This window comes from Stylophora pistillata, chromosome 8 (assembly GCF_964205215.1).
Source record: "Stylophora pistillata chromosome 8, jaStyPist1.2, whole genome shotgun sequence".
Taxonomy (NCBI): domain Eukaryota; kingdom Metazoa; phylum Cnidaria; class Anthozoa; order Scleractinia; family Pocilloporidae; genus Stylophora; species Stylophora pistillata.
In genome coordinates, this window is record NC_142526.1 from 18494380 (window position 1) to 18521192 (window position 26813).

Genomic DNA, 26813 nt, shown 5'->3' on the forward strand with positions numbered 1-26813 from the left:
ACAATTAAACTTTTACAAATCATACGCGACGGAGCCATGAGAAGAACCCCAACCCTGCTTCCGATTTCGTCGGTTTGACTTTCATTACGCAACTGGTTAATACTCTGCCACCGACACCATTGTCGGTGAAAATTATCCGGGGTGTTGGCAATTTACAGCGTGGGATCTGACTCTCCACTAGTGACACTGGGTTCAGGGCACCTTTTGAGCATGGTATCCTGAGCACGTGGAGACGTAAAACTGCCGCTGCGGCCTTCGCCTTCTGCGTCTACGTGAGAAGCATCCAAGAAGCGCTCACCCTCGATTGCCTGGCGAACCTGTTGTTAAAATACATTTGATCAATTTATCTCGTTGGCAGTTATTTAGTGGACAGACAGTATCAACTAACAGCTCCTATGTCTAAGAAGTGACCAAGAACCTATTAAATCAAACTTTTGAAAGCTAAATAACGCAGCTCTTTTAAACTTTTCTTGTTTAAAATTTAATATTCTCATTTGTTTATTTTAAGGCGAGTGATTAAAACCTCAGAAATCTTGGAATTGAAGTATGTCAGTGACCGTTCAAATGAAAACCGCTTGGTTCATAACAATTCAAATGAAACGTAGCGCGTTCTTATATCATGCATCGCTATCAATCAACCTGTGGCTAAATCACAGCGCGTGAGAATTTAAATTTAAAGAATTAAAACGTTTTTCTTCATAACCCACATAGTTAACACTCTTCTCAACGTAATTTCAGGTTTTTTGTTTTGTCTGTTCGTTTCTTTTATCTCACCTCCTTCAGAGCCACCACGCCCACCAATCGTCCCAAAGTGGTCACATAAGCATGTGACAAGTTAAGCAGCGCAAAAAGCTTGTGAACCTGAGAGATTCAAAACATCAAGATCAGGGAGGGTTCAGTGAGATCGAAGTTGAGTGAAAAAACTACTGGTCATGCATTTGAAAGTTTCGTGAGAGATGAAAGATGACAATTCAAAAAGCATCTGTTAGTTACAAAACATTTTTGAACAGATAAAAAAAATGTTGTTCAATCAAAAGAGAAAATCTTTGTCGCGTCTAATTTTTCAATACGCACCGCCCTCGAATAAGCGCCGCCCTCGAAAAAGCGCCGCCCTCGAATAAGCGCCGCCCTCGAAGAAGCGCCGCCCTCGAAGAAGCACCGTACTTGAGGCGCGAAAAATCTTAGCAGCGCCGCGGCGCCTATTTGAGTAAATATGGTATTTCTCGATACCTTTAACAGCGACGTTCTTTCGACTAACTGAAAAGGGGAAGGATCAATCTGACAGTTACTGTAGTCGATAGGTCTCTGCAAGAGTTCTTTTTCCCATTGAAGTTGCTGAAAAAAAAAAAAGTAAATAAATAGATACAACAAAGTAAGAGCGTTTAGAATCGCTCATCACCTATTGACTTGTATATTTGTCCACGAAGCACAACAATCGCAATTAAGGTTCAAAATCGACAATAAATTCAAGTTTATCGAAGCAAACATCTTCAGTCATGTTCCACCTTGACACACCGTCACTGTACGTTTTACCCCATAAGGCGATAAGCAAGAAGTTTCTCCTTACAACATAAATATCTTTCCACCAAAAGAAGTGAAGAGAATAAGAAAAATTTATCGGCTAGCGAGTGTTATTTTTGTCGTGCCATTTTAAATTATTTCAACCATTTTACAAGCAAATGTATGGTTGCTGGAAGGGAGAATTAGAAATCGGATATTGGCAAAGTAAGGCCTTACTGACTCACCTGATCCATAGTTGGACCATCTTTTTCCGGTGAATCTGAGGTTTTCTGTAAGTAAAAAAAGTAACAATCAATATTCAGTACTCACGTCGTGACACTCTCAACCAATTAGATGCATATGGCGACTTGGTCTCTCAAGTTTTTCCGCTCTTTGACTTTGTTCTGATTGGCCGTTCTGTTTAATTGGGGTTTTTTTAGTTTCACAACACTTGGCGAAGGCGCTAAAACCCTCACTAGTCAATTCAACGAGATTAACTCTTAGCAAGGAGTTGAGAATAAACATTTATAAACATTAATAAAACATATATGAGAACGATCCTTCGCAGTAAAGCACTATTTGAGCAATAGTGAAAATCAGACCTGAAAAAAATTTCAGGCCTGTACGGGATTCGAACCACTGACCTCTGCGATACTAGTGCAGCGCTCTACCAATTGAGCTAACAAGCCAACTGGGAGCAGGCCATCAAATCAATTCGATATAAACCCGTAGATGATAAATCAAACAACAACAAACATATGAAACATATGTGTGAACTGCGGTTATGAGACGTATATGAGAACGATCCTTCGCAGTAAAGCACTATTTGAGCAATAGTGAAAATCAGACCTGAAAAAAATTTCAGGCCTGTACGGGATTCGAACCACTGACCTCTGCGATACTAGTGCAGCGCTCTACCAATTGAGCTAACAAGCCAACTGGGAGCAGGCCATCAAATCAATTCGATATAAACCCGTAGATGATAAATCAAACAACAACAAACATATGAAACATATGTGTGAACTGCGGTTATGAGACGTATATGAGAACGATCCTTCGCAGTAAAGCACTATTTGAGCAATAGTGAAAATCAGACCTGAAAAAAATTTCAGGCCTGTACGGGATTCGAACCACTGACCTCTGCGATACTAGTGCAGCGCTCTACCAATTGAGCTAACAAGCCAACTGGGAGCAGGCCCTCAAATTAATTCGATATTCAATTGGTAGAGCGCTGCACTAGTATCGCAGAGGTCAGTGGTTCGAATCCCGTACAGGCCTGAAATTTTTTTCAGGTCTGATTTTCACTATTGCTCAAATAGTGCTTTACTGCGAAGGATCGTTCTCATATACGTCTCATAACCGCAGTTCACACATATGTTTCATATGTTTGTTGTTGATTAATAAAACATGTAAGAAGAGCTAAGAGTATAGAATGAAAACGAGTGAAAATATTGAAATAGTAATACGGTTTCATTTTCCTACCTCAGCTTCATTAAGAGCTGACCCACTACCAAACAGTTTGTGAAGTCTTGTAGGAACTACGAGAAAAACAAGTAGCTGTTACCATCTGTAATGTTATCATCTACAATGTTATCACATCTACATTGAAATCAGAACTGTCTAATCAAATTCTTAAAATGTCACCAGTTGTCTCAATCGCCTTCCCTACAATTCCCTTACACAATTATCTTTAAGTGCCAAAGCTTTTCAGACTAGGCCTGAAGCTTAGCTAAGAAGATTTTTCCCTCAGCATGTAAGTCTCCAGCTGTGAAAGAGGAATGTATGACAAAGTAACTCTTGCACTCGGTTTATGAAGGGAAAAGTTTCATTCAAATTTTTGGCCGGTGATTAAAACAAAGTTTAGTCATTGTTAAACAGAACCGCGTTCTAAACTATCTTAATTTTTGGAACAGTGTCAAGAGGGTCGAAAGCTGGCAGTGGAAGGACGTTTATGCAATGAAACAACCCTTTTATAGAGAATACGTAAGGCCCACTGCTTGCGTAAAACTGCGGTTCGGGTTAAACAAAGTGTAAATAATCGGTCCTATCAGGAAAGCCAAAGCATTTTCTTCCTTGAATCGTTTTCTAATTTACATCTGACCATACAAGCTAAAACGTTAAAAAGTATATTGCTTTGTTAAAGGTTCTCCATTCGAGAAGTTTGCCACGCATAAAATAGCCAAGATTACCTGGAATTTTCTCCAGCAAAGACTTTCCAGTTGAGGATTTTTGAAGTGGACTATCTTGTCTCTAAATGGGAAAAAACAAACAAAAACAAAAACAAAACAAAACAAAACAAAAGGAATAAATCAGTTAAATAAAGAGGGTGTGAAAGGCCTCGTATTCTTCAATTGGAATGCTTTGGCTTCTCTCTCTGGGCTTCTCCCAAAGTAAATGAAATTATTTGAATCTAGCAGGTTAATAACTTCATACTTGAAAATGTCACAGATACGAGATTCCTTACTCATTTTTGTTTCGTTAAAAATGAACGAGAATCACGTGATTTAGAACACTGATTGACATTTAAGCTTTGTCCTTTACATCACATTTCAGTCAGTAACTCAATTTCAAAAGGAAAGGTCTAGCGTAAGTTGCTAACCCGAAACAAGCCTTTAAGCTAACCTGTGGCCAACAACCCGCCACAGAAGTAAGTAAAATCTGATTGTCAAATTATATTTTTTGAGCTATTTTGGAGTCAAATCATTGTATTTAGTTATACATAGATACAAACGATTTTGTACCGTCCTATTGCCAGATCGAATAATTGCAATATCGTCTCAATAAACAACAATCAAATAATACGATTTGTGGTGGATCAGTTCGTCGGCATTACTTTCTACGGGGAACAATTTTGACAATAGGGCGTTGTATTTCACTGTCACTCTTTGCTGCTATGCAATGTAAACGTTTCATTTGTGTCCTAAGTAGTTCCAAGCTCGAGAAGTAAACGTAGACGAGGTGTGTTTTTCTTAGCTTCTGATGGACATTTTAGTGTGTTTTTCGATTTTTAGGGTTTTTATCAAACTTTTGTAAATATTTTTGGTGATTTTAAATAACGATTCCTATTTTGCCATTACCTCTCTCTTTATAAAAAATATCAATTAGTTCGTATTTCCACACCTTTAATGTTATTTCAGCCTCTACTTCCAGTTGAACTGCTGCTGGTTGGGTATTGCTGCTCTGATCACTGAGTGATGAGAATGATAAAGTGAAAATCAGGCAGAGCAAAAAAGAGGTATTTATAAATTGATTAACTTTTCAGTAGGTACACACAAAGAGCTAACATCAGTATAAAAAAAAAAAGATTTACATGATAACATACTGAGTTGAATAAGTTGCTATTTTGAGCCCTGAAGGAGCAAGGGACTATAAGCAACTAGTAATTAATGTCAGTGCAAACCACATGTTACACCAGTTTCTTACTTCACAAATATGTTAATTTGTAGCTTTTTGTATTCTCCTCAACAACTGTTGCCTGTTCTCACCATACCATATCCTCTCTCATGCGACCAGACCACACAACTGTTACATTTAGCATATTAGATGACAAGAAAAACAATGGCTTCAAAGGAGACCAATAATTCGGCTTACACTTTTTTCAATACATCCTACATTACACAAAAGAAGAAGAATAAAATAATTTTATGTCGATTAAGGAAGCACTTATGGCATCGACAAGTCATGGATACATTAGTGTACATAATGTGTCCACATTATTTTTTCTCCCTCTCTTGATGTGACATGATGATAATACTGGTACAATAAATTGGATGGATTTGCACAAGAATGTTCACTTAGATCCCTAATTTCTTATACTACCAGACTTAATCTGCTTGAAAGAAGGTTTGATGCTATCCCTAGGCTCGATTACCAGCCACTGTTCGGGAACCAGAGCCTGCGCTCCTCCCCGAGGAGGAACGAGAAAGACTGGATCCAAGAGAGCAGCAGAAATCAAGCCTGTTCTATCCTTAAACAAGGTGGTAGCTAAGTGCCAGAGTATAGTGTCTAAAGTCTAAACTACAGTGGGAGTGTATCAACTCAGAATTTCATCAGACATTCTCTGGAAAGTTCACTGGAAATCATTTATACTCCAGGGTGGAGAAGGTGCTGAGAGCAAAACTTCTTGCCACAGAACACAACACAAGGTCCCTCACCACCCCAGAATCTCTCTACAACAATGATGAGCTAGATATCAAGGAAATTTCAGTTCATACTGCATTTTAAATACATACCCAGATTGTAACTGTGGAGGATCTGATGTTTCTGGCCTGGCACATAATGCATCTTCACTCTCAGCATTACTGCTGGACTGGTAGAGTTTTTGCATGTGCTGATTTAAAAGAGATTGCAGCTGTGGTCGCTGAATGGATCCAAGAAGGATCATTGAATCTAATAATCAAATCAAACACATCAATTAATTGAAACTAAAGGAGTTATCTGTTTGGTCTCTACTGTTACCATGAAAGGATTAAAGGCCTGTCAACCAATAAACATAGCTTATGTCTGGGTTAGGACTTCAGATAACTTTGCCTATACCCACCCATCCAATGACGTCTTAGGAGCATTTGCCTTTATTGGAAATAGGTGCTGGAGTTGTATAAACCAAGTTCAACCCAAGTTTATGCTCCACCAGGTCTTAAGTTAAAACCTATGCTCAGTTTTCAATCAACTGCAAACTTACATAATACCATGACCTAATTACTATTACCTTTCTTGGGACTTTTTTCATGTTTGTATAAACATAAAATTGAAAATGTCTGTAAGCTTGCATTTAATGCTTACACAAACATACTATCCTCTGTTGTACTTCATTATTTTCCACAATCTACATTCAAATTCTGAGACTTTCAATGGCTGCAAAATGAAACTACTAACTTCCGTGACCTCTTATAATATACATAATGTGCGCAAACCCTACATGTACATGGGAAAACTTCATTATATTTCAGCATCACCTTCAGAATCCACTAATGGATATGATCGATGATGTGACTTATCCAGTAATTCTTTGAGGTCAGCATATTTTGAATGAAAGGAGATGTAAAAAAGATTGGTCTTCATTATGTCAGCGACAAGTAGGTTGTACACCCTGTTAAAGAAAGACAATTAAAGTTAAAGACAAATTTGCAAAAACCTTGTTCTTTAGTTGTCAAAAAAACAGTTGCTCACGGCAATTGACAAAAAAAGACTTAATAAACGATTACAACTTTCCTTGGTCAGTTAGTGGTAGGTAATATTAATCATAAAGGAGAGTTCAAAGAAAGTTAATGTACATACTGAGTTTTTGTTAAGTCAGGCAGGTATGGCAACCTCTTGATTTGAATAATGCTGTCATAAAATGATGGCTGCAACCACTGTGCAACGGCATTAGCGATTAAAACAGCAATCTAAAGAATAACAAATTTAAAGTAAGCTACACTTAAACTTTACCACTGACAATCAACAAACCTGAAAGCGTCACTAATTACATTACTTTGATGATCACGAATAGCTGGGAATCTTATGTCTTTGAGGTTCTAAAAACTTTGAAAGATGCTATGGCAATTAGAGGTGAGGCCATGAGCTTGATGGATTCTACTATAAGGGATCATTCTAATAAGGCATTACTACCTCCAGTGTTCTCATTTATTCCATTTAGGGCATTTGGTAAAGGGAGAAAGTTATTTAACGACCTTTTCAGTGCTTAGCTCTGCATTTGGGAGGGGTCAGAGTGGTTATGCTGATATCCAGCAGGCTTTAAGCAGTTTACTGTATATGTCTTGCTGTCATATGCCTATCACATCACCTGATGTTACCACTGGAGTACCAATGGGATGGGTCTCTTGCTTCATGAAAGCCAAGTGGTATCATGAACAAATAATCCTGCATACAAGTTGCCACCAGTACCCTACTAATTAACCAGTTTGGAGTTTTACTTAACTACTGAAGAGGTAGGGGAAAATTAACAATGCATTGTTATCATAAATATTTTCCATACAAATACAAAATTTAGTCACAATTGGGCAAAGAGCAATACACATGCAATACGACATACCATAACAGGAAGGATGTGAGTGATTTGTCCTGTGAGCTCAAACACAATCACAGATGTAGAAATTGTGTGAGTTACAGCTGCAGACATAGCTGCTGCTCCTGTTTTACCATCAAAGAAAACATATGTAAGTTAGTTAATAGAAGGTTGCCATAACATGATGTCAGTGGCTACTAATTAATGGAAACTAATAATCAAAGATTCATAATTATTTCTTGACTTTGACAATAAGATCATTGTATTTCATGGCAAATACAAAAATAGAATAAGCTTTTCCTAGTTGTAACATTGTTTCCATTTCGTGTAAGTCAAGATGTAACTTACATTGTTTGAAATGTATAGTAATGAGAAAGAGACAACTGAAGGTAATTTCAAGTTAATCTCAATTTTGCAAAAAGTGTGCGAGAAACTGTGTCTGTTACCAGATGAAAGGCTAAAAATGTCTGTTACTTGAGTGAAGTTGTAAATGCTGTAAATGGAAGGTCAAATCAAGATACACGTAATATGCCTCAACCTGTACTTTCTCATGCTGTGAGCATGAAACAATTATAATTATGTCATTCTCCATTTTAAATCATAACTTAACGACAAAACTAACAAACAATTTGCTATGGATATGACAGAGTGATGTTTTATGAATAAATGGACTAAAAATAATTAAAGTAGGTATAACTTAGAAGTAAGAAATCTGCAGGGTAGATATTTGTCCACTGATTCAAAGTTGAATTGGAGGTAGCTGGCTTTACACTGTGTTCATCTACTTACCAACAACAGCATATCCCCCTGGAACAACAGGTGAAACTGTATCACCAGAGTTCACACCATCAGGAAACCATGTCGCCATGGCTTCTCCCACAAGCCGGCCAAATGCTGCACCTATACAATTTCATTCAAGAAGATGGAGTTAACATTACAGGGATTTTAATTCCACGATTGCATAAATAAAATATGCAACAAAGAGAACTACTGGCGAGTGTCAATTTGCCATACCTATTAAAAATACAGGAAAGAAGACTCCGGCAGGAAAGGGTAATGTAACTGATACAGCTGTCATAATGAACTGAAAAGAAAAGGACATAAGTGTGCATTATGTGTTGAAAGTAAAGGAATGAATGATGATCCTTGCAGGTGTGCTACCATTTAAGCATCGGTAGAAATTTCACAGGCTCAGAGGGGATTCAAACCCTTGCCTTTCAGAGGCTAATTCTCCTAGGGTAGGCACCCCATATGGGTCTGAGTGTCCCATTCATGCCCATACCTTTTGGGTTTTAATTAATATAAAAGTATGTATATTTTCAGTTTGATCTTGCCCAATAAAGCTTGACATACTAATTAAGGCAGCTGCCTCCTAAACTATAAAGCTACAAGCTAGGAGCAAGGCAATTTTTTTTAAGAGGTTCTGCTATCTTGTCAAGGAAACTGATCACAGTTTTAAATGATCACAATTTTAAATGAAAAGAAAATTAATTATTCAAACAAAATTATGCATTTTATAGGAAATTTTAATGCAACTCTGCTGGATGACAATCTGGTGCTGGCAGACAGTTTACTGTGAAATTCAACAGAAAACAATGAACACTGAAAATACTTATGGAATGTCACTGTGCTTTGAGGGGAAAGCCCATCAGCCATAAGAAAAACTGAACTGCAAACAGCAATGGTAATAAGCTTTTTGAAGTTTGTCCTTATTTTCTGAACTTTATCTTGATTTGTCAGTGATTACAATTGACCCGTCAGAATCGTATCCATGTGTTTTGGTTTTCAAAGTTTCATTATATAATATTATTAGACATTGTTTCTACAAAAATCAGTTATTTTCAAAACCTAGCCACAAAAATTGGCATCATGATGGTGAATTGTTGACAATTAAAAAAAAAAAAAAGAAAAAAGAAATCCCATGCATATGAGAGCATTAACAACAACATAATTATTTTTGATACAGGGGAACTAAACATTGTAACACCTTTTCTGCTAATTACACATACCTTCAGGACAATAAATATAACTAAGGTGACATAGATATTGGTGTTGGCTCCATCCCAGTGCTTTAAGACATTCAAACTAGCTTGATCATCAGAATCTAGGGCTTCAGACCACGTGATGTTTATAAACAGTTCATCTATTGCTTGCTTTTGAGTCAACTATCAACAACAATTTCAATATGAGTTTTGCAAACTTTTATAGAAAATGTACATAGTTACAAAAGACATTAAGTACTGAGAAAAGCCTTTGCCTTACTTACTCTGTTGGCAAGCACAAACCTCTAAAACTTACAATCTATTATACGTTACTGAAATGGATGTAGTTAGCAATTTGAGATTTAAAATATGATCCATATTGTTTTCCATTATAGCACTTTTAATATTAATCCAGTCATGCTCTGAATTCAAGTCAACCTCTATTTAACAGTTGGCCCTGATTTACCCTTTACACTCTGACATCAGCATGTATGTTCTCTGTACTGTTCTGTGTAAATTCCTTAAGGTGCTGACAAGGAGAATTAGTTCAACAATCAAGAGCTTCTTTAGTTGGTGATCATTTTCTTCATTCTCCTTGTTTTAAATTTTTTTGACCAGTTTGCTTCTATTTCCCACCTTGTTTTAGATTACAATTTTAATAAAATTAATAATGGACAAATAAATACAAAATCGACCTCAATTGAGAGAGTCTAGACCAAGAAAGCTTTGCACCACAAGTTGATTTAAAGTGCACCTACACCCAAAAAATTTTTTTCGCTCAACGAAGTAAGCTTATTTTTTTGAGTATTTCTGCGAAAAAATTTTTTTATTTGCTCAAATCTTCAATTTTCTATGCCCAGTCAAAATACGGAAAATCGGCCGCCATCTTGCCCCACGACCGAGTTTAAAGAGGAATGGCTCTAGTGGATAATGTGACGTCAAATCGAGAACACGAAAGTCTGCATTTCACACATTTTCACTTGTTTGGGAAGGTTGTAGTAGATAATTGTCCGAAAATATGCCGACTAAGTGTGTTGTAGAAGGATGTAGCAACGTGCGAAATTTGCAAGAGGGTATCGCGCTTCATACATTCTTCATACAACACACCTAGTCGGCATATTTCGGACAATATCGACGACAATCTTCCCAAACAAGTGAAAATGTGTGAGATGCAGACTTTCGTGTTCTCGATTTGACGTCACATTACCCGCTAGAGCCATTCTTCTTTAAACTCGGTCGTGGGGCAAGATGGCGGCCGATTTTCCGTATTTTGACTGGGCATAGAAAATTAAAGATTTGAGCAAATTAAAAAAGTTTTGCACAAAAATACTCCAAAAAATAAGCTTATTTCGTTAAGCGAAAAAAAAGTTTTGGGTTTAGGTGCACTTTAACACCATAAATACACTAGACTCACCTCTCCAGCCATGAACTGTCCAAGTCCTTTGGGAAAAGTGATTGTTGCAATGATAAAGACAACAACAGCTGGATATACAAACCGGCTGCAACAAAAAAGAATTGCATTTCAAATATCAGCTTTGGTATCTTAACTTCTGTATGTAATTCCCTTTCACTGCATGTAAGGCCAGTTTTGAGATTTTTTAGCGAAAATGAAAAGACCTAATTGTAGGCTGGAGTAATTAATAGAATTAGAATTAAATCTATTTTAGAGAGAAATATGATCAAGTGGTTATCAAACACCATTTTTAAAATTAAAATGTTTAATAACTTGGATGGCTATATTTATTTAAGTCCTCACTGTCAACAGAGTATCGCGGACTACATCAGTTTAACAATTATGGGTACCACAACACTTCCATCCCCAGGGATAACCAACACTTCCATCCCCAGGGATAACCAACACTTCCATCCCCAGGGATAACCAACACTTCCATCCCCAGGGATAACCAACACTCCCATCCCCAGGGATAACCAAAAATGAGTTTCCCCATGCAATATTAATACTTGTTGGAGCAGAAAAGCGACAAGAAGTAACAAAAAATTATGCACTTGAGGATATTGTTTGATTTCAACACCTAAAACAGTGGGGAGAACTGATATATAATCCTTTGACCTCTAAAAGTGACTAGCATTTAATTTCTTCTTACAATAATATGTCACCCATGAAACAAACATCAAGGTCACGAAAATTTGGGAATTATCACCAACTATGAAGCTCTTGATTGTTAAACAAATTCTCCTTGTCAGCATCTTAGGAAATACAAAGAGAATGGTATGGAGAATATGCAATCCATTCTGATGCAAGGGTGCCAAGGGTTCAATATTGGGAGAGAGAGAACTACTAAGATACTCAAGACATATAAATAAGAAACTTACTTTCTAGCAAGAAACTTTGCCACCTTAGTATGTTTGTGAGTTCTCTGAATGTCAACAAGTTTTCTGTGTGTAAAGACAAACAAGGCTCCCCCAAAGCCACAAAACAACCTAAAAAGTATGAACAACAAACATATGAAACATATGTGTGAACTGCGGTTATGAGACGTATATGAGAACGATCCTTCGCAGTAAAGCACTATTTGAGCAATAGTGAAAATCAGACCTGAAAAAAATTTCAGGCCTGTACGGGATTCGAACCACTGACCTCTGCGATACTAGTGCAGCGCTCTACCAATTGAGCTAACAAGCCAACTGGGAGCTGGCCATCAAATTAATTTGATATAAACCCGTAGATGATAAATCAAACAACAACAAACATATGAAACATATGTGTGAACTGCGGTTATGAGACGTATATGAGAACGATCCTTCGCAGTAAAGCACTATTTGAGCAATAGTGAAAATCAGACCTGAAAAAAATTTCAGGCCTGTACGGGATTCGAACCACTGACCTCTGCGATACTAGTGCAGCGCTCTACCAATTGAGCTAACAAGCCAACTGGGAGCTGGCCATCAAATTAATTCGATATAAACCCGTAGATGATAAATCAAACAACAACAAACATATGAAACATATGTGTGAACTGCGGTTATGAGACGTATATGAGAACGATCCTTCGCAGTAAAGCACTATTTGAGCAATAGTGAAAATCAGACCTGAAAAAAATTTCAGGCCTGTACGGGATTCGAACCACTGACCTCTGCGATACTAGTGCAGCGCTCTACCAATTGAGCTAACAAGCCAACTGGGAGCTGGCCATCAAATTAATTCGATATAAACCCGTAGATGATAAATCAAACAACAACAAACATATGAAACATATGTGTGAACTGCGGTTATGAGACGTATATGAGAATGATCCTTCGCAGTAAAGCACTATTTGAGCAATAGTGAAAATTAGACCTGAAAAAAATTTCAGGCCTGTACGGGATTCGAACCACTGACCTCTGCGATACTAGTGCAGCACTCTACCAATTGAGCTAACAAGCCAACTGGGAGCTGGCCATCAAATTAATTCGATATAAACCCGTAGATGATAAATCAAACAACAACAAACAGGTCAGTGGTTCAGTGGTCAGTGGTTCGAATCCCGTACAGGCCTGAAATTTTTTTCAGGTCTGATTTTCACTATTGCTCAAATAGTGCTTTACTGCGAAGGATCGTTCTCATATACGTCTAAAAAGTATGATTTTACAAATTTCTTACAATTGTCATTGTGTAAATCTACAAATAGATTCTATGTTGTAGTACATGTATCTGTTCAGTAATAGATCACGGATGATGACAAAATGTGGTGATAAAAACAGAAAACCATGATATCCATTACTGACGTTCTTACCCTATTGATGCAAATGCAATGAACTCTTCCACATCAAATGGAAAGTCCAGTCTAAAATTAGTCTTAAAGAGAGCCGTGACAGTTTCTGATGAAGAAATGGACAGAGTTTCAATAACATATCAAAATATTCAAGTGTCCAAGGCATAAAAAGTTGTTTCTATCAACAGTGACTTGTATGTTGTCATTTAAAATGGTCATACCTTCTTCTTGATCAAACACAGCTAGTAGACGAAACATAAGGGCTCCACAGACAGCAGCAAAAAAGCCACGCCAGTAATTTCGAACAGCAAAGTAAGTGGCAGTAACTTCAATACTGAATAGTACCCCTTGAAAGAAAGAACAAACTTAAGTTAACTTTTTTTTAACTTTTTACTGACGAAAACTGCTCAATGGGTAAAATGGGTAATTCAGGACCTACGAACACTAGCTATGTATTAAATAAATTTGAAAATAGCATTCCACAAGGAGAATGCAACAAAATGTTTCTGTTCACAATAAAGATCTAGATCTAATTTCTCCTTACAATATCACTTCTGAATCACACATTAAGGTCATGAGAATAGAGAAAATGATCACCAACTAAAGAGACGCTTGGTTGTTAAACAATTTCTCCTAGTCAGCACCTCAGGAAACGTATTAGAGAAAAGTATGGAGAATATGCATACTAATGCAAGGGTGTGAAGGGTAAATGCATCCTGGTACAAGAGACAGGAATTATCCCAAAACTGGTGCATTATAAAGTTAACAAAGCATGAATCAGGAGTCACTGTGTTTACCTCCAATAGGAGAACCAAAACAGCTTGAAACACCAACAGCACATGCTGCTGCTAACATCTCTGTATTTCTGGACTCATTCTATAAAATAAAAGATGCAAATTAAATCACACCTGTCTATTTTCCTTCAAATAAGCCACACTTTCAGAATTGAAAGATTGCCTTCTAACCAATACTGGGAAGAACAAAAAAACCTTACCGTGTATATGCCTTTGAATGATGCCACAAATTTTCCCATAGATCGTGCCACCATACTGGCTATGTGAACAAAAGGACCCTGTTGATAAACAAAAAAGTGAAAAGTAAACATTTGTAAGTATCAAGTTCCACGACCAGGAAAAAAATCAATGGGTTTTTTATCTCTCTCTTACATCTACACATCACAGTAAAACCAACACTCACTTCTTTTCCAATTGGAATACTACTTCCAAGAGCTGTAAGAAGACCAACCTATACAAGACAAGAGACAAAAGAAAGTGGATTATCATTATAATTTGAAATCATGACATTCAACATTAACTTTGACAAGGCCAAACAGTACCTAGTCACACTGCTATCTCCTTGAGCAGGATGAATATCTTAAAGAAGCTACATCCCAGCTTGCTTAACTTCAGTAAATTAGCCTGGCTTCATTATCAAAATGTCATCTACCAGCTATTTTAAGAATTTCCATTTCCCTGATCCTTCATAATTCTGTAATTATCCTTGATAGTGTTTCTTTTTTGTTCTTTTTCTTTGTTACCAGGCTACTCTGTGACGAAGGGCTAACGCTCGAAACGTCAGCTTTTGTAATCATTACGGTGGCCAATTTACCATTTCAACTTTGTTGATATATCCAAATTATTTCGTTACTCCCACCGACGCAGCCCCAAACAGTTTCTTTCGAAACTATCAGCCTTTACTCTGTGATGTGTTTTGACCCGGCCCTTAACACCCTAAAATCAGTATTCATATTTTCCATACTGTTCTATATACAATTCTTGAGGTGCTGACAAGGAGAATTTGTTTACCAATCCAGAGCTTCTTTGGTTTGTGATCATTCAGGGGTGAAATAATGAAAGAAGAAATTAGATGTCTTGGGTTTATCTCTTTCAGATTTATTGGGTAGTTTAGAAAGGTAAACAAATACCTGGTGAAAAGTTCCACAAAGCCCTTTTAACTGGTAACTCAATATGTAATGTATACAATAGTCAAGACAGAAATAAAAAATTATAGTCACTGTGACAAAATGGACATCACTTTATCAGACTACTGACCAAAGTAAACCTTTAACATACCACTTTTGCAATCAATGTTCTTAGTGACAAGTAGCGCTTCAGAACTGTGCCCCTTAAGATAACCTTCATCTCAGGAATACCTGAACCTATAAAGATACAAGCCAGGATATCAAAATGTTTGCTAAATAAATTCTTCTGCCAAAAATTAAGAGTTGACAAATAATTATACTTAAATTTTATATCAATTTTATGATTATAGTAACACTTCACAATTAATCAAATTGACCAACCAGTCAAATGATTCTTTAATTGATAAACAGAATTGTATAATTTATTTAATTGTAAATGTTTAGTTTCCTTTACAGGAACACACAACCCTCTAAGCTTGAATTATTAACTTATAATAACTTATATGGCTGGGCAAGCATACAGTTAATGAAATAAATAGAATTGCTGCTGCTTCACTGGTGCTAATGACAACATCATGGAACCTAGATCAGTGTATTTGGATCAGATAGTCACTAGATAAATGTTTCTGATAATTAAGAAACTATTTCATAATAATATGTTGAGCCTTGGAAAGTGGACTTTGAAAGTTCAACATAGGTGAGATTTTGAAGTAATTAGATTTTTCTTTTAATGTTAAATAAAAGCCCTTTGGACAGCTTTGCAGAAGTTTAAATATTTTAGTGATATTTTCTGCTTGATTTAAGATTTTTTAGAGTGCAGTTTGTATGAATATGGGTTACAATTTGTTTTAATAACAAGCCCTGTTTGATATAATTTGGATATATCAACAAAGTTGAAATGGTAAATTGGCCACCGTAACGATTACAAAAGCTGATGTTTCGAGCGTTAGCCCTTCATTGGAGTGAAGGGCTAACGCTCCGATGAAGGGCTAACGCTCCGACGAAGGGCTAACGCTCGAAACGTCAGCTTTTGTAATCGTTACGGTGGCCAATTTACCATTTCAACTTTGTTGATATATCCAAATTATTTCGTTACCCCCACCGACACAGCCCCAAACAGTTTCTTTCGAAACTATCAGCCTTTATTCACCTGTTTGATATAAGCACATATTGAACAAAAGATAGGCTTTGTACCCTTTTTCCGAAAAAAAAATTTCGAGGACTTTCCCACAGGACCTCTCCAAAACACAGATTGATTCCAGGACTCTTACAGTCTACATACAGTACATTTATTATAATAACAAAGATTCTAAAACTTTATAGCTTAATTTAAGCAGAATTCCAGGACTTGTTTAAAGAACATACCTATAGCATGTGGAGAAACTAGATGAGTGAATCCAACAGAAAAGGTAACAAGGCATAATGGAAATGATGTCCACACAATGTACTGAAGGAAGGTGTTGCTTGGTAAATTAAAAAGCCAAATATGAGCTGAAAAGTCAAAACACTGAATAATTTAATGATTGATTCATAATTTCAACAATATGTTACCACAAAATTTCAGAGAAATTTCTAGTCCATGAGGAAAGGGGGCCTATAAATTTCTATGGACCCTTTTGTTATATGTATTTATAGTCATCTCCAACCTCCCACCTTATCCCCAATCTACAGACCAACACCCTTCAACACTATCCTTTATTTCTATCCTTCTCCTCTCATTTACACTTCAGCCACTGTACTTATTCTAACCCTGAGCCCCTTGAACCTATTTGCTAGCTCTAATCCTTCAACCCCAACCCTCAGCTCTTACCTGGAGCCCTCCAACCCTCCCTATCACAAGTTCCCACCTCTTCTGCTATCTTTCACCCCTCAGTCCTACCCCTTATCCATAAACATCACCCCTCAGTCCTATCACTGATACCTACCCCTGCAGCAGCTATCTCCTGCATATCTCTAGCCCCTTGACTCCAAATCAAGCAGCATATTCAATTCTGTGTTCTAAAAAAAAGCGAAGGGGGCCCACTGCTCTGAAACTTTGAAATGCAGGGCACCCAGCATATACTTCTATATGAAAAAAACAAAATTCCTAAGTCACCCAAGAAAAAAGGTAGGGCGCCAGGGGCCACCGGGCACTGCTAGACCGCAGCCCTACTATTCTTTACCCTCATCTCTCACCTCTTGTCTGGAACCCTTATTAGTTATACCTTAACACTTTTAACTGGCCCTGACCTCTCATCTATATCCATTCACAGCTCAGCCTCACCCTTGTCAATGGCTTTATCTCTCTTATACAACACTGTGCTCCTCAGACTAAACCTCTGACCCCATCTTCACTACAAAGCCTCTTTTTTACCCTTATTTCCCACACCTCATCTCCAACCCTGTTTTGAACCTGCTTTCAAGAGAGCCAAATTCTTGACAAACAAACAAACAAAACAAAATATACAAATTAAAGGTAAAAATCAATTTATCTTAACACACCTGTTTGGCACTTATCAATGGCCAAGTCGAGCACAAAACTTATAAGTGCCATGACTATTCCGAGGAACAGAAGAAACACCCAATCACTTCCCAAACGACTCCAGCAAGGTCTCAATCTCTCAACAAACCCTGCAACATAAACCATTTTTAAAAAAATAATCAGTTTAGAGAAGTTACATCCTAACATTGAAAGCGTCTTCATTTTGTCAGTTTCAATGCTTGGATAATACGAACTCTGTGATTGGTTTGATTATTGAGGTGCGAACGCTTTCCAGAATATGGTAAGTAAATGCTGATTGGCCAATTTCTGGAAAGGAATGTTGTTTGAATGTGAGCACTACTAACTATGATGTGAGCAGCCGTTGGTTGGGGAGTTTTTGCTTGCGTGACAACGCCGGAAAGGGCTGCAAGGGAGACTAAGAATGAATGAAGTTGTAAGGCAACATATTTTATTAAATAGTGGCAAAAAAAAAAAAAAAAAAAGAAAAAGACTTGCTTGCCGTTTAATTATTTCTCGCGAAAGAAATGGGAATATTAGGCTCGTTGTTAAGCGTAAAAGGCAACGAAGTGTAACATCACCACGTGTCTGACATACCCAAATAGCGGCGGCTCGCAACAAGTTCTTTATATATTAGCCTTATCTTGCCTTCTAAAAGTTATTTACTTGCTTCGAGAAAGGACTTAACAAGTAAACGAACAGACTTAGGTGAAAATACTTTTGGACCAAAAGACTTGGACAAAAAGACTTTTGGACGAAAAGACTTGGACGAAAAGACTTGGACGAAAAGACTTGGACGAAAAGACTTGGACGAAAAGACTTGGACGAAAAGACTTCTGGACGAAAAGATCGTAATCCCTCCATTTTAATGCGAAATGTTATGCATGAAATTTTTACGAACACAATAATTATTTTGACGCACCGTACAGTTGTTAATATAATTTTGCAACCTTTTTATGTTTTTTTTAACCCAAGACATTTTAAATTCATCCTCAAATATTGAAGTGCTAGCCTGTCAAGGCGAAAAAAAAAAAAAAACCTGTGAAGTGCCCAAGGCCTTTCTGGTGATCCTGTGTGCTGTGGATCCGCCTTTAACTGACTGTGGGGGTGGGGGAGGGGATTGGTAACTGAAATATTTCTTAGAAGTGAGTTTGATCTTGTAATTTTATAACTATAATTCTATTTTATTTATTTCTCACTTTTATTTTTATCATTATAGTCTTTGAAATTCTTACCCACGACATTTACCCACGACATTTACCCACGACCTCTACCCATTACCCACGACATTTAGCTACACTCATTACAAAGTCGAGAGATCGAAGTGTAGTCCGGCACACACGCGAACAGCTCTTGAAAGCCTCGTAATTAACCGACGCCTCGATTTTTTAGCAAGTTTCTCTCCACAAGCATGACTTCCTCTGCTGATGCTGAAGTAAGTAAACATGGACGACAAACAAAACAATTCTGCAGACGAAAATGCAAGCTGGGTTTCTGTGATTATTTTGGAGGTCGCTTTCACTCCAGCAACGATTGGAATTCTAAGTCTTCTTTCATCGATCGACACTTTTATCGTCCTTCCTAGTTGGTTACCTTTTGCTGATTCAGTCATTTCGAGAATTAGGAACATGTCATGTAAATTTTATCATTTTTCATTCGAAACGAATGCCTGAAATGTGACATTAAACTGTGAATAATGTGATCGGTACAACTTCAATGTACAATCGATCGACAATTTATGTACTTTCCACTACGATGAGTTCGGAATCTTTCACGACTGCAAGATTTCATCACAGTTTCAGTCGATTTTCACGCGAGCGATCGCCTTAAAATGCCTTTTGTTTGCATCGAAACGAACGAATTGATTCAGCTTAGAGCGAATTCCCATCGGCCACACAATCCGTTCGGATCAAAATGGCAGCGAAAACAACCCACCTCTTTGTTCACGCGATTGAATAACTACAGTTTTGATGGAGATAAATCCAAGTTTATTGTAAAACTTCTCGGATGATCTTAAAAAACGACCTCGTAAATGCTTCTAAACGTTTCAATCAAGGCATTTTCGGGCGCAAGTTGCTGTACCTTTATGCCTCTCTCTATCTCGAGATGTATTTGGAAAATCAAAACTGGAATGGACGGTTGGCAAAGGAGTAAACCGAACTTTTTAGCTTCTTCGTTTTGTTTCTCATTTTATACCAACATACTATACGAAAGAGAATCACTGCTTTCAAATTCATGACGAATTGAAACTCATTTTTAGTTTCAATGCAAGAAAAACTCTTCCACAAAACAGAAAAGAACAGGTCCACATGCCTCAAATGCTAAAAGAACTTACTCCATAAGAATGGGAAGTGTTCTGGTACTTCAAATTGTTGCCTTATAGGTGCTTGTGTGAAGTAAGCAATAAAACTTTGATTCAACAGGAAATCATAATATAAAGTGAGAAAAACAAAGATAAGGTCTGAGAAGACGGTAAATGACTCAGTCAAGTTTCAGTAGTTTTAAGGACAAGGAATACTATTGTTCGCCCTGAATGGTAGGCTAGTTTATCACAAGTTACTCTCAGCAATTCTTCAGATTATCATGAAATTTTTTTGCTTTCCACTAACATGCCAAGATGGAGAGAGACTCTGACAGCTCATGGTGTTTTTCCTAAGTATTTCCTTTATTTGGACCCCTTGAATCAGCAATCAAACACACCAACCATTATGCCACCACAAGCTTGTAGCTTAAATTATTATCACGTATAAATAAAGGTCATCTATCTAAAGTATCTATCTACCACATGTCCAATGGGAAAAAGACATTACCATTATTATTCCAATTTTTTTGTCTTTCACTCAGAAACAAGATGATTTTAAAGGTGAAGATGCTAAGGAAGAATCAAAAGGAATATGTGGACCAGACATGTGGTACTCCCCAAAAGGAAAATCAATCCCTTGTGCTATTTGTATTGTCTTCATGTGGATTATATGCCTTCCCATTGTTATCATATTTGGAGTTTCTGTGTTGATATGGCTTGGCCTTTCAAAATGCTACACATATTTCTTCATGGCAGGTCTTCAGAGTTCAAGAAACATTGAAGGACCAAATTAATGTGTACATACACATACATATTATCAACCGTCTTGCAGAACATTAGAAAAGAAAACTTCTGCTTGATGATCTAGCACATATTATATGCACATTATGACTTGTCACCTCATTATGGTTACCAGTTCCCTGGTGATACATCTCTCTTGCTCAACATGATATTGTTTTTCTTCTCATGAGCAACTGTTTGTTCACCAGTATTAATAGCCTTCTGTATTATTCATGCTCTTTGGACATTCATGGACATATCAAGACAGAATGTGGAGAACTTTCACTCTTCATTACATTTCTCAAGTCTGACTTTTGAACTTTCTGTGCAATGTGCTGTTACTTCACTTCATCACTACCTTGATATATGTTGGATAACTGAGATGTCTCAGGCTCTTTTCAATATAGAGATTAAATCAGGAGAATGAGCTAGACTCTTGTACATGTATGCCTTGGTATTTGTAAGACAGTATGAATGATAGTAAAGTATATGATAAATTAAAGAGGAGGCTTTAACAAGTGGAGCTTTGAAATTTGTAACCATTTATTATTACACGACTCGGGCAGTCAGAGGGCCAATAACTAAAATCAACCAATCAAAATGCTCTATTGCCCATCAATATTCTCTCAGAATTGGACCGGGCACTGTCCTGAATGGTCCCGAATGATACTGCACTTGTGTCCCTTTGAACTTCAGTCGTATAATAAATCTCTTATTAACCAAGCTTGCTTGGGACTGTACTGGATGAATATCGGCGCTCGGTCCGTACTGTCAAGACCTCAGGCTGATAATTATTCTCCCAGTGCGGCCCTCGTGCTTGGTTAATAAGATATATATATATATCATTCTTATCACAAGCACAGCTTAAATTCTCACAAATAGAGAGAGATTATTAGTTTAGGTAATAGCATGGGGCCGAGTAAAATTTAGGATTAATATCACGCGTGTTTTCGGAAGTTGCTGAAATTGCCCGAGTCGCATAGCGACGAGGGCAATTTCTGCAACCTCCGAAAACACAAGTGATATTAATCCTTAATTTTACGAGAAACCATGTGATTACTTGTTTATAATATAAGGGGAAAAATGTTTTCTTACTGATCTCGTGTAAAATGGGACGCCATTGTTACAAAACAAACAGAAATTTCTTTTCCTTGGCAGCTGTTGCTAAGCGATTTTCAGCCAATCATTTTCAACTAATTTTTCCTGGGGTAATTACAAAAATTAAGAAAAAATGCCCTCTGTCGTGACCAATCACAATTCAGTAATCTTGCCCCTTATATGATCAATTAAAAAGCATTTATCATCCAAAGCGCTTTGTTTTTTAATACTCCCAAACATTTATGACAAATTAAACTTGTATTACACAGAAAATAATTAACATAATTTTCCCTTGAACAAGTTATTTGTCTATAGTTAGTTAATTCTTACAATGGAATCACATGGAGTAATAGTTCTCACCCAGTAACTTCAATCAATTTCCTTCTTTCTCTTGTTCTTTCACATAAATTTTGCATAATGACACGTGCACTGTAATTTCCTGTCATGTTAACTTTTATGTTTTTTTTTCTTCCCATTACAAAATTTGAGAAATTAATGGGCTGCAAAATGTAATGTAACAAGGTACTCACATTCTTTACTATGCATTTAGAGGAAGGGGTATTTAATCTTTAGAAAATTTAAGAATCCCAAGGGAATAATTTAACTTTTTCCCTTAGAATCAGACTAGAGATGAATCAGTTTAATGAAAAAATACCATTCACCATTGAAGTTAATGGTCAAGAAACATAAAATTTCCTTCTCACTGTCTCAATAGAGTAATTTAAAGGTCATCTAAGGAAAGCATTGAGATTTCCACCACCTGATTCCTTTAACATCATGCATCAACTTTCTTGTTTCTCCCAGAAATTGTATAACTTATTGTCCATATGTTTGTAAAACGACATAAGAGGCTGAGAAAAAATAAGGATTGTACCACCTTTCCTCTCCCACTTCATAGAATTCTGTCATTTATATTCAAACTAAGCACCTTCCTGTTCCTATATATATGCAATGTTAAATGAACAGTGCTGTATCAGACATCTACAATCTAGTAGAATCCAGTACTCCAAGGAGTGATGGGGGTGCTTTGACTAATTTTGTTGGTCTTGGGTTAAATTGGATGCCCAAAACCCCAAAAAACCCAAACCCAAACAACCACTCTCTCACACCTACATTAAACTACCATTACACTGAAATGATGATTAAAAACTCTTTGAGGTCTATTAAGTGGTTGCTGTACAAAATGTAATTTTGATGGCTGGTAGATAAAATGTTAGAGAATAAGGGAAAAACACATTTATTTAGGCAAAAAGTTGCTGCAACTAGTCTCCTGAAAAAAACTTCTTTGCTTGTAGAGCACCCAAAAAAAGTTGATGCACCTCATTTCACGAATTTAGTACCACCATCAGACAAACTCAATTCAAGTTAAATTTCTAAAACTTGTTGTGAGAACAAGATATTGTGAGGGAAGGATCAAGATATTCATAAAAATTCACACTATCATGATGGAGTAGTTATTCCTCTAAGCTTGAACATTATTCAATAAAGATAATTGTTCCAGCTTAAGTTTACTCACTTTTCACTGGTCCCAACCATGAACTGTCATAACTTCTGAAGTCATCCTCTCCTTCTAAGTGTTCTTCTCTCCTTTGCTGCTGTTCTCTTCGTAGCCGTGCTCCTTGCTCTTTAGCATACTTCTGAAGTTGTGTGGTTGTAAAACGACCATACATCTAGATATCAAGAATAACAAACAGTAAGTAAATAAGAAAGAATACGCTTTAACCTATTGACGTCCAGTGCGCCCGTAAGCGCCCATGTGGACCCACACCCTTTCCATGCCTTGTGACGCCATCACTTTTAACCCTGGAGCACGACTTTGAGCACGTACTTGAACAGGTTGAAAATATGTTACAAACGATACCAGAATGAGTGCAATTGAGTGAAGGAGATTGGAAAAATAGCCAAAAAACCATGTAACTTTGACCTGAAAATCTGCACGAAAATCTTGTTCCATTACCCACCTACCTTTCTGAGCATGTGGTTTGAAAATAATGACTAGTTTCCTAAAAAATCTCCACACCAAAATGAAGCCTACTAAATTTCCAGCAAATGAGGAGAAACTTCAGGCAAGAGGGGTAAAAAAGGGCAGGAGAAAGAGAGAAAAGTAAAAGTCGTAAGTGGGGCATTACTTTTCAACCCAAAAACTATCTCGAAATTTTGCTTTCTGTGCGTGCCTGAGATTTTCAGGCCACCATTTTGCATTTGGATCGAAAGACCATCGAGTGTACAAGCTGTCTATGGGTTTGTGGTAAGTTTGAGCTTTTAAAACCACAACAGTGACCCGAAATCTGCTCGACTAGCTTCAAAACACAGTTTTTCACAAAAGCTGCGGCTATTAACGGGTTAATGGAACAACATCATCATTTGCACATCTTGAAAAATGTTGAAGAAATATTTTGCAATCCAACTTACAATTATTATCCTTTCTATCCTTACCCATGGTTGTAACTATGTAACTTATGACTCCCAGAAGTGATTAAAACTTAACTTCTCCCTATCATATCCATACATTATGCAGCAAACAGATAATGAGAATACTCAAACTTATCAGGTAGAAGTTGTTGTTATTTTGATCTACAGTGTAGCACAAAGTCGTGTGACTAATTTTAAAGGAGATGTGTTTTCACCAAATTCCCACACGACAATTCATGCAATTCCGAAAAGATCACCATGTTTTTTTAAATGGAAAACTTTTCCAAACTTGTGGATACTATTAATTTCCTATATCAGTAGACAATATAACCAATGCAATTGTGTAAATTAGGACTGAAAAGCCTTCTTGGAGCCCTAATAAAGATCATTTTATCAAAATTCTTTTTTAAATCTAGCTGTTTTACAAATATTATGTAAATTCCTTTCAACAATACACTCCAAGCAAGACTAATGCATGTTAGAAAGTCTATATTCATTTTGGAAAATACAACAGACTGGTCTACAGAATATGGCAAGCACACACCTAAGTTTCTTTTCTCAAATGCTCTTTTGCTTAGATTTAAAATGGTGTTGTGTCTAAATACCCAACAGGCTGTACACAGACTAAATTAACTAAATTTCCACCAGTCAGAAATTTCCTCTGACTGCCTGGTAGTTTGTCTAATTGAGACTGTACCTGGCAGTCAGAAATATTCACTAAATTCTCACAAAATAACTTGTGCAAACCTAACGAGAGTGTTCAATGTTCATTTAGAAATGCCAAGCAAATGTGAAGGCAAATTTACGCAGGATTCTCAGTAAAAACAAGTTTAATATCATAAAAGCAAAATTATATCCAAAAAACATGAGTCATTAAAAGAACCCAAGGACTTAACAAAGTCAGAAATTTATTTAAACAAAGTAAGCGACAAACTGGAGAGCTATCTACCAAACTAAAGGGAACTGAACAATAAAATCATAAAACTACAGCTCAAGGGATTACAAATATTTTGCTGAAAATACAAAGAATAATAATAACCCATGCCCACCGAAAAAAAACTCAAACTAATGACTATGAATAAGGATGTTCCAGAAGCACAAACACAATAATGCAAATAAGAAGACAGTGCAATTTTTCATGACATGAACAAATTTCCCAAGCTTGTGGATACCATAAAATCTCCAGATCAAAAACGTTTTCTAAACTTAGCAATTTTACAGTATGCACAACCTCAGAATTAGTAATTTTTTGAATCGCTTGACATTTCCGAACAAACAAAAAATTTCTAACTGCCATGCATTTACACTGACCACCAGGCATTTAGACATTGCATTAACATGGTTTCAAGTGCAAGAGATCTTATCAAGAGCTATCACTGGTTCCTGTCTAGTTGAAAGACATGCATTGGCAAGACAAAATATTATGCTTAGTGAGAAGATCATTCGATTGGAATGCTTAATGCTAAATTAACATCTTAATAAATCTCTTGATCACAAAAAAAAAAATAGAAATTGGTTCTTAGAATGGAGTGACATAAAGTAATCCATTATTATACGACCTCACTGACAGTGAATGACACTCAATGATGTTTTATTCTGTTCTACAGATGGTTGAAGTATCTAATTACATAATTATTTTTACACCTTTTAAATTAGGAAACAACGGGACAGTTCGAACGACGAAAACATTTAATTCCTCGGGTAAGCGAATCAAAATCACAGCTGATTACATATGACAGATATTTTTTTTAAAGGGAAAATTGCCAGCTGTTTGACTTAATCCTATTTTCATATATTCCAATAGTGGATGAAATACGTGTAATTAAGCAGCTCACTAAAATAAAATCAACTCATCAAGAAGAATTGATTTCTTTACAGTCTGAACTCAACATTTTAGCAAGGATCGTTCACAATATCAAGGAAGAACGAATAACTCTAATATTAGTACTAATCCCATTGATCATGCGAAGTGAAAATGGTGTTTACGTTTTCAGAGTTATACAAACATTCAAGCTTGAGTATTAGTAAGCGTAAATCTCTACACATTCACTTTTAGCTAAAAGATAATCATAATTCAAAGCCAATGTATGCTTGAATAAAAGTGATTCCCGCTAAGAAGTGTTATACACTGGACACAATATCTATATTTTCGACAATTAAGAATTTGTGAAGTTAATAACATTGTAACCAACGAGGGAAAAATGCTTTGAATGTGTGTAAACATATATCTATTTGTGTCGGGTTCTCGATGGTTTAATTTTCCTTAGGCCATTATTCGCAGCAACTGATTAAAAATTTTAAGAAGTACTATAAAAAAGCGTAAATTAGCAATGCTCATTCAAGTTACGAGAGTGAAATACTTAGAAATTGCTTCAGCTGAAGTACACACTATTCACGTTCCGATTTGAAGTTGTTCGCAGTGTGGGTAAATTCATTACCGATAGGGCACTACTACTTACCAGAGTTTGTTCGAAGCCATACGAGTCCTCTTCTTCCATCATCTTGCTTAACAGCCACTGAAAGTCGGCTAAAATAGCGAAGAAACAAACCACGATATACTATGTGATAACTTCTCCTGTTAAATAGTGTCGCATTGGTAAGGAAATCGAAATTGGCAGC

The 26813-nt window shown here is 36.7% G+C and overlaps 1 protein-coding gene and 1 long non-coding RNA gene across 2 annotated transcripts; one reads left to right on the forward strand and one right to left on the reverse strand.

Moving 5' to 3' along the window:
• On the reverse strand, nucleotides 1-26813 carry LOC111329192 (chloride channel protein 2). Its single transcript, XM_022933811.2, has 26 exons — nucleotides 26654-26813; nucleotides 23299-23452; nucleotides 17605-17733; nucleotides 16489-16614; nucleotides 15275-15360; nucleotides 14400-14447; nucleotides 14197-14274; nucleotides 14000-14078; nucleotides 13424-13549; nucleotides 13224-13308; nucleotides 11824-11931; nucleotides 10904-10988; nucleotides 9517-9672; nucleotides 8522-8591; nucleotides 8297-8407; nucleotides 7535-7632; nucleotides 6778-6887; nucleotides 6456-6589; nucleotides 5733-5889; nucleotides 4621-4687; nucleotides 3690-3750; nucleotides 2983-3038; nucleotides 1746-1790; nucleotides 1231-1335; nucleotides 775-861; nucleotides 1-317 (listed from the first exon to the last, which is right to left on the reverse strand). The coding sequence occupies exons 1-26, from the start codon at nucleotides 26693-26695 to the stop codon at nucleotides 153-155; spliced, it is 2568 nt and encodes an 855-aa protein (XP_022789546.2). The 5' UTR covers nucleotides 26696-26813; the 3' UTR covers nucleotides 1-152.
• LOC148725317 (uncharacterized) lies at nucleotides 18879-20832 on the forward strand. The gene is made up of 2 exons (XR_015990551.1): nucleotides 18879-19037; nucleotides 20447-20832. It is a non-coding gene; the product is annotated as an uncharacterized LOC148725317 (long non-coding RNA).

Coding starts and splice junctions, on each gene's coding strand:
- LOC111329192 (XM_022933811.2), bottom strand. CDS start 26,695: ATGATGGAAGAAGAGGACTCGTATGGCTTCGAACAAACTCTG. Junction 23,453..26,653: donor ATGGCTTCGAACAAACTCTG/GTAAGTAGTAGT, acceptor CTTGATATCTAG/ATGTATGGTCGTTTTACAAC. Junction 1,336..1,745: donor ATGGTCCAACTATGGATCAG/GTGAGTCAGTAA, acceptor TTTTTTTTTCAG/CAACTTCAATGGGAAAAAGA.